Source organism: Notolepis coatsorum (assembly GCF_963971535.1).
Source record: "Notolepis coatsorum genome assembly, chromosome: 1".
Taxonomy (NCBI): Eukaryota; Metazoa; Chordata; class Actinopteri; order Aulopiformes; family Paralepididae; genus Notolepis; species Notolepis coatsorum.
In genome coordinates, this window is record NC_140165.1 from 176,417,284 (window position 1) to 176,434,063 (window position 16,780).

The 16,780-nt window shown below is 41.2% G+C and overlaps 1 protein-coding gene across 3 annotated transcripts in view; it reads right to left on the reverse strand.

Moving 5' to 3' along the window:
- Positions 1–570: 570 nt before the first annotated feature.
- Positions 571–16,780, reverse strand: part of sars2 (seryl-tRNA synthetase 2, mitochondrial) — a gene marked incomplete at its 5' end in the record, with an annotated part of 83,945 nt that continues 67,735 nt past the window's right edge. For 2 of the 3 annotated variants that reach the window (XM_084318479.1, XM_084318478.1), the window contains 6 exons: positions 571–2,035; positions 2,903–2,968; positions 3,534–3,689; positions 15,255–15,348; positions 15,451–15,563; positions 15,660–15,747. In XM_084318479.1, coding sequence (XP_084174605.1) covers positions 1,886–2,035; positions 2,903–2,968; positions 3,534–3,689; positions 15,255–15,348; positions 15,451–15,563; positions 15,660–15,747 — 667 coding nt within the window. In that variant the 3' untranslated portion in view covers positions 571–1,885. The remainder of the gene's footprint in view (positions 2,036–2,902; positions 2,969–3,533; positions 3,690–15,254; positions 15,349–15,450; positions 15,564–15,659; positions 15,748–16,780) is intronic. The other variant, XM_084318480.1, reaches the window with a different exon arrangement.

Consider the following 16,780-nt stretch of genomic DNA (forward strand, 5'->3'; position numbering starts at 1 on the left):
TACACCTCGCCAATGAGTCTGCACTGGCAGGTGAAAAGAAGTGTCTGGCTGCCTCCACATGTATCGGAGGGGACATGTGATGGGCTTCTACCCTCCCTACGACCGGCCAGTGGGGGGCACATGCGAGCAACAATCAGGACAGGGGAGGGAGAATTGGCATGAGAGGAAATTGGGATGGGAGAAAAATCACAGAAAAAGGGGGAGAAAAAGTAGGCCAAAATAAAAAAATTAAAAAAATGTAACTACAATTACATTTAAAACATTGTTTGTTTTTCCACCATATCTGATGTTGACATAATTGCTTTATATATTGAAGGCTACATCCTGCTACCTTTTTCAGCTTCTCTATTTCAAGGCAATATTTACAAAAACTAAACTAAAACAACAAGTAATTTCCTATACAAACACGTTTCCTACTATTTATGCACATAATAATCATTATAATCATAATGCTGGTCAGCGCTGTTCTGTGCGCACGTGGGGGGAACATTTATGCGCGGGAGCGCGCATACGCGCCCTGGACCGCGCATGCATGTGAGATCATTAGAAACATAAATAAAATCACCACTGCCTAAAGAGGTCACAACAATACAAAGGGGTGTGAGCGAGCCTCGTGTTCTCCATCACAGAAATAGGAGCGTCAAATTCATAAGCTAATCAGCAAAAGATAAGAAGCAGTAATCTTTAGTGAATTTCACCTTTTATTCCTCATTGTGACCCCACTATCTTGACAGCAGACATTCATATGAGCTACAACTAGGGCTGGGAGATATGGCCAAAATATCACATCACAACATTTCTCTTAGTGTTGATGGTATTGAGGTATTTGATGCCATTTTGTTTTCCGGTAGAAATTACAATGTGATATGACATTTTAATGATGTATTATAATTGTCATGGTGCTATAGGTTATTCAAATTGCTCTATTTTCTTTTCCTTTTTTTCTAACACTGCTGCAAGGAAGCATTTTCTGATTAACGTAACAAGCGTGAATTCACAATAGCTGCAACCTTTTTGTTGTGATACACCACTCCCATTGCCACACTCCCTTTTAGCCAATTGGCACATGTCAGCCTCCTATAGGGTGAAACCTAGAGCCGCTAGAGGGTGGGGGACCAACTGGTCGACCGACCAACAGACAGTGCTGATCGCAGCTAAAAATATACAGTTTGTATTTTTTACAGTATGTATATACAATGGATGACAGTATAGTAAAAATACATACCCATTTTGGTTGAGGTTTAAAATTACATCAACGTTGAATTAATGTTGACAACTGATGGCTTTTTATGTTGGAAAAGCAACATTGAATTAACATCGAGTCAATGTTGACAACTAAATATCAGCAGAATTTCAACGTTGATTCAACATTAATTCCTAAGCTGGTCAGGAAGGCCAGTAACATGGTGGGGGTGGAGCTAGACTCTCTAGCGGTGGTGTCAGAGAGGAGGAGCCTTGCTAAGCTCCACACCATCATGGACAACTCCTCCCATCCATTATATACAGACTTGGCTGAAGGAGCACGTTCAGTGTTAGACTAAGACTCCCAAGATGCAACACTGAACGGCACAGGACGTCCTTCATTCCGACAGCCATCAGACTAGATAACGCATCACTGTGCACAGAGTGACAGTACAACTATGGCATAATCTTCCTGGACTTTTACTTTTTAAATCGACATTTTACAATTTGACATTTTACTGAATATTACTGTATATTTTTGGCTGTATATTTTAGAATGTATATACATATCTTAGAATGTGACTGACCATCCTTCCTTGTTTACTTGAGTTGAAAATGTAATTGGATGCAATTGATTCAATATTTATGAGTGGTGGCAATGATGATGATGGTGGTGGAGGACTGGAGCTCCTTGTTCTCTGTGTCATTGTGTCTTAGCAGTGGGCCGGGCTGGCCGGGAGGGCTGGTTGGGCTGGTTGGGGCCGATGTATTTTAGCGGAGTGTACTTGGGCTTCTCAATCACCTCCAGGCCCAGATAGGGCTGCAAGGCCCTGGGAACCCCAACTGTTCCCTCCTGGAGGGAGGGGGGGGGGGGGAAGAAAGAAAGAGAGAGAGCGAGAGATGGGTGAGGAAGGAGAGAGATGAGTGGGGTGGAGGTTAGTGGTTAGAATTAAGTTAATAATAATAATAATAATAATAATAATAATAATAACACCTTTCATACAATAATTGCAGCTCAAAGTGCTTCACAGTTAAAAAAAAAAAAAAAAAAAAGACAGGCATAAAATGAGCACAGAATTGGCAGATCAAGAGCCTAAAGTGCAGACATGCAAAATATGAAACAAGCATACAATAAATAGCAGCAGTTAAGTTTAAACTAAGGGTTAATGTTAGGCATCTAGTGGTGAAGGTCCCCAGAAGTACCTTTAGTACTCCTGTGGTTACTATAGTAAAACCTATAGTACTCCTGTGGTTACTATAGTAAAACCTATAGTGTGTCGGCACTCATGGCAACATTATGGGAAATGTGCTTACAATCTTCTCCAGAGTCAGACAAGAAGATAGATACCGATTTCCTCTCTGTGCGTTCAGTAGAAAGCTAGCCTAGGTGTTGGCCAAAACCACCATGAGCATTTCCCATAATGTTTGCGTGTTTCTTTAATTAAGGGCTACAGAATTAATACAGTGTGTATGTCTCTGTGTGTCTGTGTGTCTACATGTATGTATATTTGTGTGTGTCTGCATGTGTGTGTGTATCTGTGTGTCTGTCTGTGTCTCTGTGTGTGTCTCTGTGTGTGTATCTGTGTGTCTGTGTGTCTGTGTATCCGTGTGTCTGTGTATGTGTGTGTGTGTGTGTGTGTGTGTGTGTGTGTGCTAGTGTGTGTGTGTGTGTGTGTGTGTGTGTGTGTGTGTGTGTGTGTGCGTGTGTGTGTGTGCGTACCTTGGTCTGGTGTGTCTCCAGGATAGCGATGATCATTCGGGGGATGGCACAAGCTGTAGCGTTCACCTGGAGGAGACACACATCATGGTTTAATGGTGGTTACGGGTCAGAAAGGACAGCAACCCCTCTCATCTACTGTCTTACTGTCAGTGTTGCAGTCGTGGTCACACCCGGTTACACGCCGTGTTACCAGATCACTGAGGCAGAAGTATGCGCGATCGCGCACGGATGTGTACTCGCGTGTACGCGCACACAAAAATGCGCTGTATCCATTCGTTGTGACTCAAGTACCCGGCCACCGTTTTGCATAACAAAAAGCGCAGGTAGACTAAGTGTCTGGGTGTTGGCTAGATGAATGCATCTCCCCCTTCATTCTGTGTGACACAGGCAGTGGAGGTGAATACTAATGTGGCTCGGAATTCGTGATGGGGTCTACCTGCTGCTTATGATATTGAATCAAGCGTCTGTGCTGCGCCAGCTTTCCACGCGCACATTCACACAAATAGAGAGCAAGAAGAGCTTGTATGATAGAAAGATTGCACTTGCGTATATGCGCTTGTGTGTGTGTGTGTGTGTGCGTGTGCGTGCGTGTGTGTGTGTGTATAAATCAGTTCTGTGCGCATGCACGTACCCGCGCGCGCGCGTGCACGTGGCGTGTTATCAGTTCCCATATTAGGACTGCACCACTGCTTACTGTGTGAGTGAACTGCAGGCTGCCGTCCTCCCTCTCATACAGGACGTTGAGGCGTCGGCTCTGGTAGTCAGTGCAGTTGGATCCGCTGGAGATCTGATGGAAGGAGAGGGAGAATTAGCCCACTACTCTCCCTACTCTCCCACTACACTGATACATTAAAGGGGAACTATCTTTTTTTTTTTTTTTTTTTTAAACAAACACATAAACAAACATGACAACACACGATAAGATATACAAGCATTAGTTGACAGTGCACATCCAATGAAATCACATTTTAGTTAATTGTCTTATATAGGATATACCCTTAATACCCGTTATCTAAAAACCTACACACATATGCTCCAGCTCGTACCCCCCCCCCCCTCCCGGACCCCCCATTGGATAATCCATCCATTTTCCCTCGCTCCTAACCAGACATTACCATTATTTTTTATTTTCTCCACCACTTCTAACCACAATGTCATTTTGGATTCATTGAGACCCAAAATTCTTGCTATAGATATTTCTTGATAGATCACATCGAGATATGTAATAATCCAGACCGTTCGGCAAATTTTTTTCCGGTTGGAACCATCGTGATGCTATCAGCTTTTTAGCCACTGTGATACCCGATAAAACCAATCTCTTTAGCTGTGGATGTACTGCACACTCAAAAACATCATTCAGCAGTAATACAGAGGGGTGTACAGGTATATTCCAAGTTAAGAGATTTGATAATTGCTGGGTCACCTCTTTCCAGAATATCTTAACTGGTGGGCAGTCCCAGTACATGTGCATAAATGTCCCCTCGTCCCCATTTGTACATAAGGAGCATTTGGAGTCTTGTATAAGACCCATTTTTTTCAGTCTTATAGGAGTCAAGTATGTCCTGTGAATATAGTTAAGATTGATTTGTTGATGGTCCGGGTTCCTTGATGTGAGTCGAACATTTGCCCAGGCTTCTTGCCAATCAAAATCACTTTCCAGGTCTGGTATATCCCTCCTCCAGACGGAGTCTAGGTGGAGGGTTTCATATGAGGACGTTAGTAATTGATGATAAAAACCTGAAACAAAACCTCTTGATGTCTCTCTTTCATAGAATAATTTGTGGTATCTGTGGTGTTCAATTGGTTTCGTTAATGGAACACCTTGAGTCTTCAAACATAACAATAACTATGTAAAAAAGATTTGTGGACTTGGTGAGATAAGAAAATTTCCGTATTTCTTCATAACTACAAAAACCCTGTTTGTTAAAAACATCCCCTAATGAGTGTATGCCTTGCTTTTCCCATATAGGGAATCTTATAAGTCGTTTTCCAATCAAGAGTGCATTGTTATTGGATAAGAGAGTATGATTGTGCCATTTATGTGAGTTAGGATATTTTTTTTGTGTTTCACGCCATATCCGGATCGCATGAGTAATTATGGGGCAAAATTTCCGTTCGCAATGCTTGATTGATAGTTTAGTGTATGCTATGTCCTTCAGTCTATGTGGGGCTACTATGTTTTCTTCTAATTTTCTCCAGGCTACTAATGCGTGGGGATCAAACCATGTTGTCAATGGTCTTAATGTGTACGCCTTAAAATAGTGGAAAAAATCTGGAAATGCCATGCCACCGTCTGCTTTATTTCTCTGTGCGGTGGATCTTTTTATACGTGGTGGTTTGTTATTCCAAATAAATTTGTATGTGGAGGAGTGTAATTTTTTCCAGTAACCCTCTGGAGGGGGTAACGGTAGCATTGAGCTGAAGAAGTTGATTCTAGGTAGTACGTCCATCTTAACTATTGATATCCGTGCCTGTACTGAGTTTTTAAGTTTTGCCCACCTATCAAGGTCGTCTTTGATTTTGTTTTGGATTTTTGTGTAATTGTGCTTCACCGTTTGTCTTATGGTGGGGAATATTTCCACTCCCAAACATCTAAAATGTTTTACCATAGGTATCTCTCCTGGGAGGGTTATATCTTTTTTTGCAGGGGCGTTAAGTGGAAGGAAAGCCGACTTCGGCCAATTTATCTTGAATCCCGATAAATCTCCAAAGTTCTCAATCAACTTGAGCAGATGAGGCAGTGTGGTGTTGGGGTTTTGCATGAACAGTATTACGTCGTCCGCATATAAACTAATTTTATGTTGTGTGCCCTTGATTACGATTGGTTCTATGGATTGGGATTGTCTTATATATTGTGCTAAAGGTTCTAATGATAGATCGAATAGTCCGGGACTAAGAGGGCAACCCTGTCTAGCTGAGCGTGATACGGGAATGATTCCGGAGGTGATTATACCCGTTGTAATCATGGCCGATGGGTCTTTGTATACTACTTTAATCATATCAATGAAACCTTTACCTAACCCCATCTTCTCTAATACTGCCCATAGATATGACCATTCCAGCCTGTCAAAAGCTTTCATTGCATCCAGGGACAGCATCGCCTTAGGTATGGTGTCGTCCTTGTCGGCATCTAGTACGTGCAGTATTCGTCTTATGTTATCAGTGATCAGGCTGCCTCTTATGAAGCCAGTTTGGTCCGGATGAACTAAAGACGTCATATGCTTTTGTAATCTGATGGCTAATACCTTAGAGTACAGTTTGATATCGGTTCCGAGGAGGCTTAAGGGTCTGTAACTACCGCACTCGGTGGGGTCTTTGTCTTTTTTGAGAAGGACTGTTATGAGTGCAATATTGTCGTTCTTATGGAAGTTCCCCTCCTTGACTGAGTATAAGATCATATTTAGTAATAAGGGTCCAATTATGTCCCAACAAGAGAGGTACATTTCTGGTGGGATACCGTCTCTTCCAGGAGCCTTACCACTTTGCATTTCGGATATGGCCTTCTTGAGTTCCTCTAGTGTGATCGGTGTTTCTAACTGTTTAGCGTCATCCTCTGAAAGTTTAGGGAGAATAATTTGATTAAGATATGTGTCCATTTTGTTTTGATCGAAGGTCATTTCTGATTTATATAAGTTGGAGTAGAATTCTTTGAATGTCACGTTTATTTTTTCAGTACTTGTTGTTCAGTACTTGTTTCAGTGTCTGTTTCAAGTACTTGTTGTGCTCTAATGGTAGTTATATCTGCAAATTTTGCATTAATTCTTAATCGCATGGCTAATAGGTGACTAGGTTTAGAACCTTGGGAGTACTGCTGTTGTCTTGTGCTACGTATTTGTATTTCCGATTGTTGTCTGTATATGGCATTGATCTCTTTTTTTAGTACCTTAACTTGATTTTCTAGTCGAGTTGAGTTGTTGTATTGTAAAGAATTAAATAACGTTGAGTAAAGCGTTTCCAGTTCAGCCAGTTTTGTGCATCGATTCTTGCGCATTTTGGAGGAAAAGCTATCAGTGAAATCCTTGATCATTCCCTTTACCGACATCCATATTATTCTGGGGTCTTGCACAGAGTTTGCATTCTCCCGTAGGAATACTGTAAGAGCTTCTTTGAGTTGTGTAATGAATTCCTTGTTATTAAGCAGCATCGAGTTAAATCGCCATCTTGGGGCTCGGGAAGATAGTATACCAAATGTTCCTTTTAGGAGTAAATAACAGTGATCTGATAATGCATTGGGTATCATTTCCACTTCATAGTTATCAAATAGTCTCGGGATGCAAAGACAATCTATTCTGGATAATGTGTTATGTCTCGCAGATCGACAAGAGTACTTTCGGGTCGTGGGATTAAGTGATCGCCATAAGTCATTTACACCTGTAATCTTCGACCAATCCTTTAATGCATTAGATGAATTATTTTGTTTGCTGGAAAAGGCGAGGTAAGATTTGTCCATCCTTGGATTCCAAATGGCATTAAAATCTGCACCTATTATAAATGAGTAATCGGGAAGGTCTAACATTGCTTTGGTTAGTGTAGTGAAGAAACCCACTTCGTACAAATTTGGGGCGTATACCGCTACCAACGTTATTTTCCTGTTCTTGTGTACAATCTTAGCTATAGTTATCCGACCATCTACATCAGACCATACTCCCTTTAATTCAATATTCAACTTACGTCTAACGACTATGGCTACACCCCGAGTTCTCGTACCAAAAGAAGAGTGACTAATATTATGATATGTGTTGTCCGCTAACGTATCTATGTCTTTCTCTAGAATGTGCGTTTCGCTTAGCAGAGCAACGTCCACCTGTTCTTTTTTCATCAGTGTGAGCACGCTTTTGCGTTTGTGTTGGTTATTTATTCCCCCAGTGTTCCAGATCATTATATTCAAACTAGCCATAATCTATACATGTTGTTGTGTAGTTGTTGGTAATGCTTCTGGAGTGCGAGGCAACAATAGATATACATCCAACTAGTGAGGTCCCGTTGAGAGCCGAGCTTAAAAACACATAAAAATCCCCTTTCCCCCCCTCCCACCGAGAGTCGTACAGGATTGTGTCCCATAGACACATCCTACACGTATATGACTCCCTCCCTTAGGCCACCGGATTACCCAAATTGAGCTTTGTAATCCTACTCTTCCTATGCTAATTGCCATAGGATCTAAAACTTCATTCTAATTCAATAGAATGTCGCTTTTGGTCTTGCTCCTTCCCATTAATGTACTAACAATAGTGTGAAAAATGAAAACTATACCTTCATTAATATATTCATTTGAACCTTCTACTAACTTATGTAGGAAACATCAGAAAAAAGGAAAAGAGTGGAGATAAACGAGGGCTTCCGGTATGAGAGCGGAAGAGTAGCACGCATGCGGTGAGGCTCCTGGTCAAAAGAGCGAAAAACGGAGAAATAAGGACCCGAAAAGTGACGAAATGTCACACACTTAATGTTTTCTAATTTTATTTTGGTTTAAGGTATAACAACTGTTTTATGTTTTTTATTTGCTTAAGTCAGTATTTTTTATTTTTCGTCTTTTGGGTATTACATTTTTTCTTTATCATTTATGTCTGTTTAATAGTGTTGTTGAGGTTATTGTATATGTCGTGTTGTTTGTCTATAAATGTTTAATAAAAAAATTTAAGTTTAAAAAAAAAGAGTGGAGATAAACACTAACACCTTAAAATGAAAAAAAATAACAATGAAAGATAAAAATAAAAAAAAGGAGTGAGCACTAAAATAAAACTCACCAGAGAAAAACAGAGAAAATAAAATTGAGTAAAGAGAAAAAAGAGAAAAACAGAGACTATTAGAGCTACATTGTGCAAATCTCTAAATCAGTGGAGTAATTATTTAAAATATTAGAATAACCTTGTCGTGCTTATACATTTAGATGTGGCTAATGTCTTTTTTTTATTTTTTTTTAAAGCCTTATTAAAGCCTAATTAAACTTCAGTCCTTGGATCCTATGCTTATTCACACCGGATGTTAGTGTTAAATTTACAGGCCTTCGTTGAAGGGGTGCATTATATTCTAGAAGGTTGTAGAATACTAGTAAATATGTAAACACTGCTGTTATGTTCCAGAATGATCTTCCTACCCAGGGGTCATGACCTTCTAGTATTTTCCGGGATATTCCTTTGTGTCCCTGAGCAGTCGAGAGAGGAGCCCAGAATGTTTCAGAATGTTCATAATGTCAATGTTGGATTATTGTCTCCAGAGACCAGAAGACTGTAAATATAATGCTTTACGAGCCATATTAAACATCTTGTGCCTTATTGTTGCCAGCGTGCATATCATCTGTTACTTTTGTTGAGCCGTGGTAAAGTCATTCTAATAAAATTACTAAAATACAAAGAGAAAGAGAGAGATGAATAGGCTTATCTGTTCTGAGCCAGTGTTGCGTCCTGCCCAGGGGGACCAGATCCATGTTGCTTCATGTAATCTTCGGCGGCTTTAGGCATGCGTATTCCCTGTCTAATACAGTCTTTTCCCAAGATCGATAATAGTGCCGGGTAGTTAAGGATTGGCCTGAGACCACTCTTAAACATTCTCTGCATCACATCCTTGTAGGGGAAACGCTGAGCGATGGCCTCCTTACATAGATCTTCGTAGATAGATATTGAATTTACCATATTTCAGTTTCCCCCTTTGATTGCGAGCTCCTCTAATGATGACGTCTCTTATTACCGTCTTGTGCAGGGTAACAATGATAACTCTCGGACCGTTACCTCTTTGGCCTCGTGTACCGACTCTGTAACATTGGTCCACTGTCGGCGCTGTGGGAAGGGTGTTATTACCTAAAATATCTACTAACACTGTTGGAAAGCTGTCGTCTGTGCAATTGACTGATTCATCCAGTCCCACAATGCGGATATTATTTCGCCTGTAGTAACGTTGGGTCTCGAGCTGCCTCTCCATTGCTTTCTCTTTGACTTCTTGTATTTTCTTCCGAAACTCTTCTTCCACCTGTTTTATCTCCTTCGATAACTGTTAATCCATCGTTGACGTTCTTCTCGTTCACTTGGACCATCTGTGTAATTTCTATCACCGTATTCTCCACTGCCGTGATTCGCCCGGCCTGTGCAGCGGCTGCTTCCTTAACCTCTTCGAATTTAGCATCGACGTGTGCTTTGAATTCATCTTTGAGTTCCTCGATGTGTAATTTGAAAGCGACCATCTGTTCCTTCATCAGGATAGTCAGAGAGTTGAAGTCAGGTTGTGAAATTGCACTGCTTGTGTCAGTTGATGTTGTGGGTGCAATGATGGACCTGATGGGTTTGTTGGAGATTATCTTCTCAAATTCCCCTGCTTTATCTCTTACGGTATTTTTACACGTCGTTACCGTTGTGTTGTCAACTGCTGTCTCCCTCTCGGGGCCAGTCGTCGTTGGTCCCGGTATATTCTCCACTATAGTCCCCCCATCGGGGCTAGTCAACAACGGTACCGCCGTTGCCTCGCCTGTTGTATTTTTTTACTGTCAAAATAGGCGCCGTTGGAGTATCTGTGCCGAATCTCTTTCCAACCTTTTTCTTATCCTTAATATCCATGTTGAGTCTTTATGTCTTTTGATATAGTTAGTAGAAGGTCTTATCAATACATACGATGTGGTTTAATCTCTTTTGGTATTGTTCAAATAAGGTTTTTAAACTAAATTAACGTTGACGGGAGCGGAGCTGTAACCAAACGCATATCGCTTCACATTGCGTTCAAACCGGAAGGGGAACTATCTTATAAATTGCCTTTTCCAGTGTTTAGCATTGTTTTCTAGCAATGTGGGGATGTACCAACACTGTCTATGTCTCAAATTCTCATTTTTGCGCATTCCTCCAGTTCAGATGAGACAAGGTCCTCCCCCAGTGAACTAAGCCATTCTGAATTTAGCGTACCTGTGACGTGTAAGGATTCTGATCTGCATACCTCAGCTCCTTCTGTGGTTGTAGTCACCGCCCACAATTCGCTCAACAACGGAGTGAGTGGAAATAATGTGAAAGCGGTTTATTTCCCGTCACTGACACTTCCTCAAATGAGAGAAAAAGAGAGAGAGGGAGAGACCGACAGATAGAGAGAGGGAGAGAGAGGCTATCATACAGTGCGACTCGTCTCGGAGCATTTACACACAGTCGTGACTGCGTGTGTGTGGGGGGAAACACACGCTCACTCTTGGAGCGATCTCTCCTCTCTTTCTCTCCCTCTCTATCTGTCTCTCCCTCTCTCGCTCTCTCGTATCAGCACTCGCGTCACGTCAACCTGTTGAAAAATATCATAGCACACGCTCCCACGCGTATTCCGATCCGTGCAATAATATTCACAGGGGTATATATTGTCATTTGAAACAAGTTACCAATGCATTGACCCATGGAATTATGCCCCTCCGCGGCGAAATTAATGAGTCCCTAGTCTATCTCTCTCTCTCCCCCCAAAGTTATCGGCCAGTGAAGACTGTGGGTGACTGTCACTCAAAGCGCATTGCGAGTATGGGCGGAGCCCAGCCAAAAACAGCTTGGAATCTGGAAGTGCAGAAAATGCTGCTCGATTAGAAATACAAAACAATGAATAAAAAAATTAAAAAAACGTACAGATGTGTTCCATAGACTCACAGGAATTTTATAACTGCCCAAATAGTGAAAGAAATAGTAAGATAGTTCCCCTTTAAATGCTAAACAAGTATCACGATACCTGTGGTACAAAGGATTCCCAAGTGTCAGAGGATCTTCGGCGTTGTGAATATTGCAAGTATTTGTAAATCAAAATGAATGGGCCATACGGGACAGCATTTTATGTTAAAAGAGAAAAAAAAATAAAAGATTCATCATAACATTCAAATTAAAAATAATTCAGATGAGGCGAATACAAAACAATTCAGATGAAGCTAATTTTAAAGAATACAGATGAAGCAAATTTAAAATAATTCAGATGGGGCGAATTAAAAATAATTCAGATGAGGCAAATTTAAAAGAACACAGATGAGGCAAGTTTAAAATAATACAGATAAGTCAAATATAAAATAATACATATGGGGGAGCTCCCGTAGCTCACCGCATATCTCGGCGCTATTTCTGCGTCGGGGAAAACCGTGCTCGTCACGGATCTGGGGGACACGAGTTCGATTCCCGGACCCGCCGTCATTTCTCAGAATGTCTTCCCCTGCTCTACATCCCATTTCAACCTGTTTGTCGGTCATGCTTGACCAGAAAAGCGATAAACACTAAAAAAAAAAGTAAAACAAAAATATATATATATATACATATGATGTACATTTAAAAGAATACAGATGAGGCAAATATAAAAGGCAAATTTGAGGCCAGTGTCAATTTATGTTTTTCTTATGGTCAGCCTACGAAAAGACCAAAACCTACTCTACTCTCAACAATCTTCCTACTCTCTCCTACCCTTAGGAGTTCTCAACCAGGAAGCCACATGTTTCTATTGTATGCAAACAATTATTAAATACAGCTCGCAAACTCATATTTCCAGCTTTAAATAGCATGATGTATTATCGTGGAAAACAGGGGCATTGTAGATATTACAAAATGTACTTTAAAAAAGCAGCAAGCTCTATCAATATATCAATGTACAGTAGTAAACAGAACAGCGTAGTTCCCGAATGTGAGCAATGCGCATTACACTCAAGTCCAGGAAAAAGTACAAATGCCCATGTTTATCGCAATGATGAATTATGCTGATCAAAGCAACAGTAAGACTCTTTGACTTTTGTTGACAAATTGAGCTTTATGACTTCTGGATCTATAATAATTATTAATTATTATTATTTAACACTTTCGCGGCCAATGGGATGAGTCTAATTAATCTCAAGAGGACCGTGAAATGTAAACAGACGTGGGGCTATTTGTAGAGCTAAATCTATACTTTATAGTATTGATATCTGTCCATTCTCATTGTGAATTGAGACCATAAACCGTCCCTTCAAAATGGCTTAAAGAAAAAAAGTTTTCATCAATACGTTCTCATTTTATAGCGCCGTGAATATAAGGATTATACATGATTTGGTCTAGTATATTTCCTGGAAGCAGAGATAATGGGCTAATAGCTAATAGGGATGGGAATCGAAAGGGAACCGGTTCCTAATTGGCCGATGCCTGGAACCGTGTGGCTCCCGTGACTTTCGATTCCCTTATCGCTGCCAGGTTTTTCCTAGTTGCGCAATAATGTTAGCGTTAGCATGTAGCCATGGCAGACTCTATTTGATTCCTTAAGGGCTCGAAATTGCCTGGGTTTTGGTAATATGCTCCCGAAATGCTCCCGCTGTTTGGCTACTTCTATGTGCAGTGAAAACTACTTGAATGCTTTAGAACCTAGTCATTGATTTAGATCAGGGTGAGCTAAAATTAGCCGCGGAGCTAACGCTAGCTAACGTGAGCTAACGCTATTTAATCAAGCTCACAAAGAGAGATAAACAGCTGACAGCGGATAGTACAGGTACAAATACAATAAAACAGCAGGTGGGGGCTGTTGTGTAAACCTTGTACTCTTTAGTTCACATATAATGAGAGGCGGAGTGTTTGTTTACAGTGGTGCAACATACAAATGTGTCCGTGTAGCAACACAAGCCAATACCTTATAGGACAGGGGCCCGGGGAGGGAGCTCTCTCTCTCTCTGTGCGTGTGTGCGTGCGCGTGTGTGTGCGTGTGCGTGTGTGTGTGTGTGAGAGAGAGTGTGAGAGAGAGTGTGAGTGAGAGACAGAAGTCAGAGGAATAACGACCTGTTATTCAATAGATTAAATTAGTTTAAGAATAAAAAAATAAAAAAAATTTAAGAGAATCTCAAATACATTATTTTATTTAAGTGTAGGCTATAGTTAATGTTTTATTTTTTACAGTTTTTGTATTTTTCTGACATGGGGGCTCAACAATAAATGACAATCAGAAATGTCAAGTTGCATGTTGTTATTCTAACCAGCTTAGACCCCTACGCTCTGCATCTTCTGGCCGCCTCAGACCTACTCCTATCCGAGCTCCGGGAGGGTCATCAAAGAGAAGTCGCCTATTCTCAGTCCTTGCCCCACAATGGTGGAATGAACTACCCACCCCAGTTAGGACAGCCGAATCACGTCCAATCTTTCGCCGTCGACTAAAGACGCACTTCTTCAACCATTATCTGAATAAAAACAAATATATCTAACCCTAACTAACCGTACTGTCATGCACTTGTCCTAATAAACTAACCTACACTGTAGCACTCAACACTTTGATGAACATTGTTGCTCAGCTGATTTGTGCCCTTCCTGATGGCTTGTCGTACAGAACTTGTTAGTCGCTTTGGATAAAAGCGTCAGCTAAATGACTAAATGTAGTTCTGTTGCATTTCCAATTTATTTATTTAAATTATAAATTGATCAGGTATCGATAAGGGAATCGATAAAGAATCGATAATGGAATGGTATCGATAAAATCCTATCAATTCCCATCCCTACTAGCTAATAACGTTAAATCCAATGGCATTTCGGTTATAGATACGCTCCAGTTAAAACTCAAACTGCATATGATCGGCACGATCCTCACGCATGTATGCATGAAATGGGGGGGGGGGGGGGGACGTCTTTTCTGATTATTGATCACCAATAACCGCGTTAGCCTCATTAGCCTCATAGGCCGAACGCCTGGATGGCTATCAAAACAAGGGCCAATCGGGATGTACTTTACGTGAAAAATATCTTACCGTGGTCCGGTGGGACCCCCCCAGCATTTCCCCGTTATCGATCGCCATCTGGTAGATCGATATGTCCATTTGCTGATGATAAATCCCCTTATTGCATGGTGAAATCTGCGATGCAAAACGTAATCCAAGCTACATGCTGCACATCTAGAATCCTGCTAACTGAAATCTCCATTGAAAGTTAAAAAAAAAATAGTCCACTGTTCGGCCACAGGGCACACTGCATTATCGCGTTAGCGCCCCTAAGAGGATCTGGCCGGTATTGCACCTTCTCGAATTCAAAGAGTAGGGTATATCTGCAGTGCCGCTCGGCGACCTTGAATAGGTTATTAATATGGAATAAAAGCAATAACAACTTGCCACGGATTTATCCGTGCTTCTGTCCACAACGGGTGGAATCGAAACACGGAGATATACGTTGTTCGTCCCCATTGTGTTAAAAGAGATGGTTAGATTTCCAGTTTGTGCAATCAACAACACGTTCCCAGTATTCCCATTTCCAGTATTGTATTGTAATACAATTTGATATTGGGATACTTGATCTGGCATAGTGTGTGTGTAATTAAAGCATTATTATTAGTTCACAGCATTTTGTTTAATAACGTACTGAAAATATTAAAAACACATTACTTTGGATGAATCTAAATGATAATGCAGCAGTAATGTAATGGGTCTCACCTCTCCATAGTCGTTCCTGCCAGGCATCCAGGCCTCAATGTCATACTTCCTGTAAGCTGGAAGGCCCAGCTCCTGGGTCGGCATGTCTAAAATTCTGAGAAGCGAAACATGTATTACTAGTACTATATTTTACATTATGGACAGATGATGGATAGATGAGAGCAGTGTGTGTGTGTGTGTGTGTGTGTGTACTTACCTGTAGTGCAGCTCCAGGGAGGAGAATATCTCCTTCTGTAGAGAGATGAACTCCTTCAGGAGCTGAGAGCTCTCCTCCCCAGTCTCATCGGCTGTCACTCCAAACATCTCCACCTGCACGCGCACACACAGACAAATACAGATTATATCAATCATTCTCTTCAAACGGTCAGTATTTGTCACTTATCGTACTGTTTATTGTGTCCTTACCTTGTTGAAGTGATGTACTCTGTAGAGGCCCCATGTCTCTCTGCCTGTGTCTGTCTCTGCCCTGTAGCACGTGCTACTGCACACTGTCCTGCAATGGTCAATGGACCTATCTCAAACTCTGCCCTCTTGGACCTATCTCAAACTCTGCCCTCTTTTCTTGATCTTCCCGAGGAAAGCAGCAGTGGGCGGGGTTTGAGATAGGTCCATTCGATACGTAACATAAGAATATCATAACAGTGTGTTTACTATAGAGTTGCAGATAGCCGTGAGAGGGGATATAATATGTCCCCCAGACATATTATATCCTACAACATATATAATATTATACCATATTATATACATTATAGTATCAGTTCCAGTACTTCAAATGCATCTTACTTGGAAACATATATAATGGTATATGGAATAATACTGTAATAATATTACAGTATCATCTAGGGGTGGGGGAAGATCAATATAGCAATGTTGTTGAGCAAGGCACTGCACCCCTACATTTCTGCAGGGATGCTGCAAATGGATGACCCTGCACTCCGAGCCCTCTGGTGAAATGTCAACGTGGACGTTTGTCCCAGAGGGAGATGACAAGAATTTCAGCAGAGCAATCCTATAGGTCGAAGGCATTCCAGCCACGCTTAATTCCCATGACCAGATAAATATTGCTTCATGAAAAATGACATTGATTATGATTACTAAGCAAACTAGCAGTGATCACCAGGCAGCATCTTTCCTACGTTCTCCTGGACTTCACTCTTACTACTATTAAAAGGGGAATTCAGCTGATTTCTAACCTGAATCCTATCGTTCTGTTGTGACTGTATGTCTGATTATCATCTCCTCCTCACAACAGAACAATAAAAGACATATTGGGGAAATGTCTCTTTAAAAGAGTGCCTTTCATGCAGCATTCAGGCAGCACTAGAGCAGGGGTTCCCAAAGTCGGGGTAGCGACCCACAGGAGGGTCGCGAGCCGCCGCGGGGGGTCGCCAGATGATTTTTTTTTTGCAGTCAGGCCACTGAACTTAGAAGCAGGCCAGGACGCGTGAATACTATTACAAAAAAACTGAAAATCCATCAAAATCAGTGTTGTTGCTAATCATACATATGCTAGCCTGTTTTTTAAC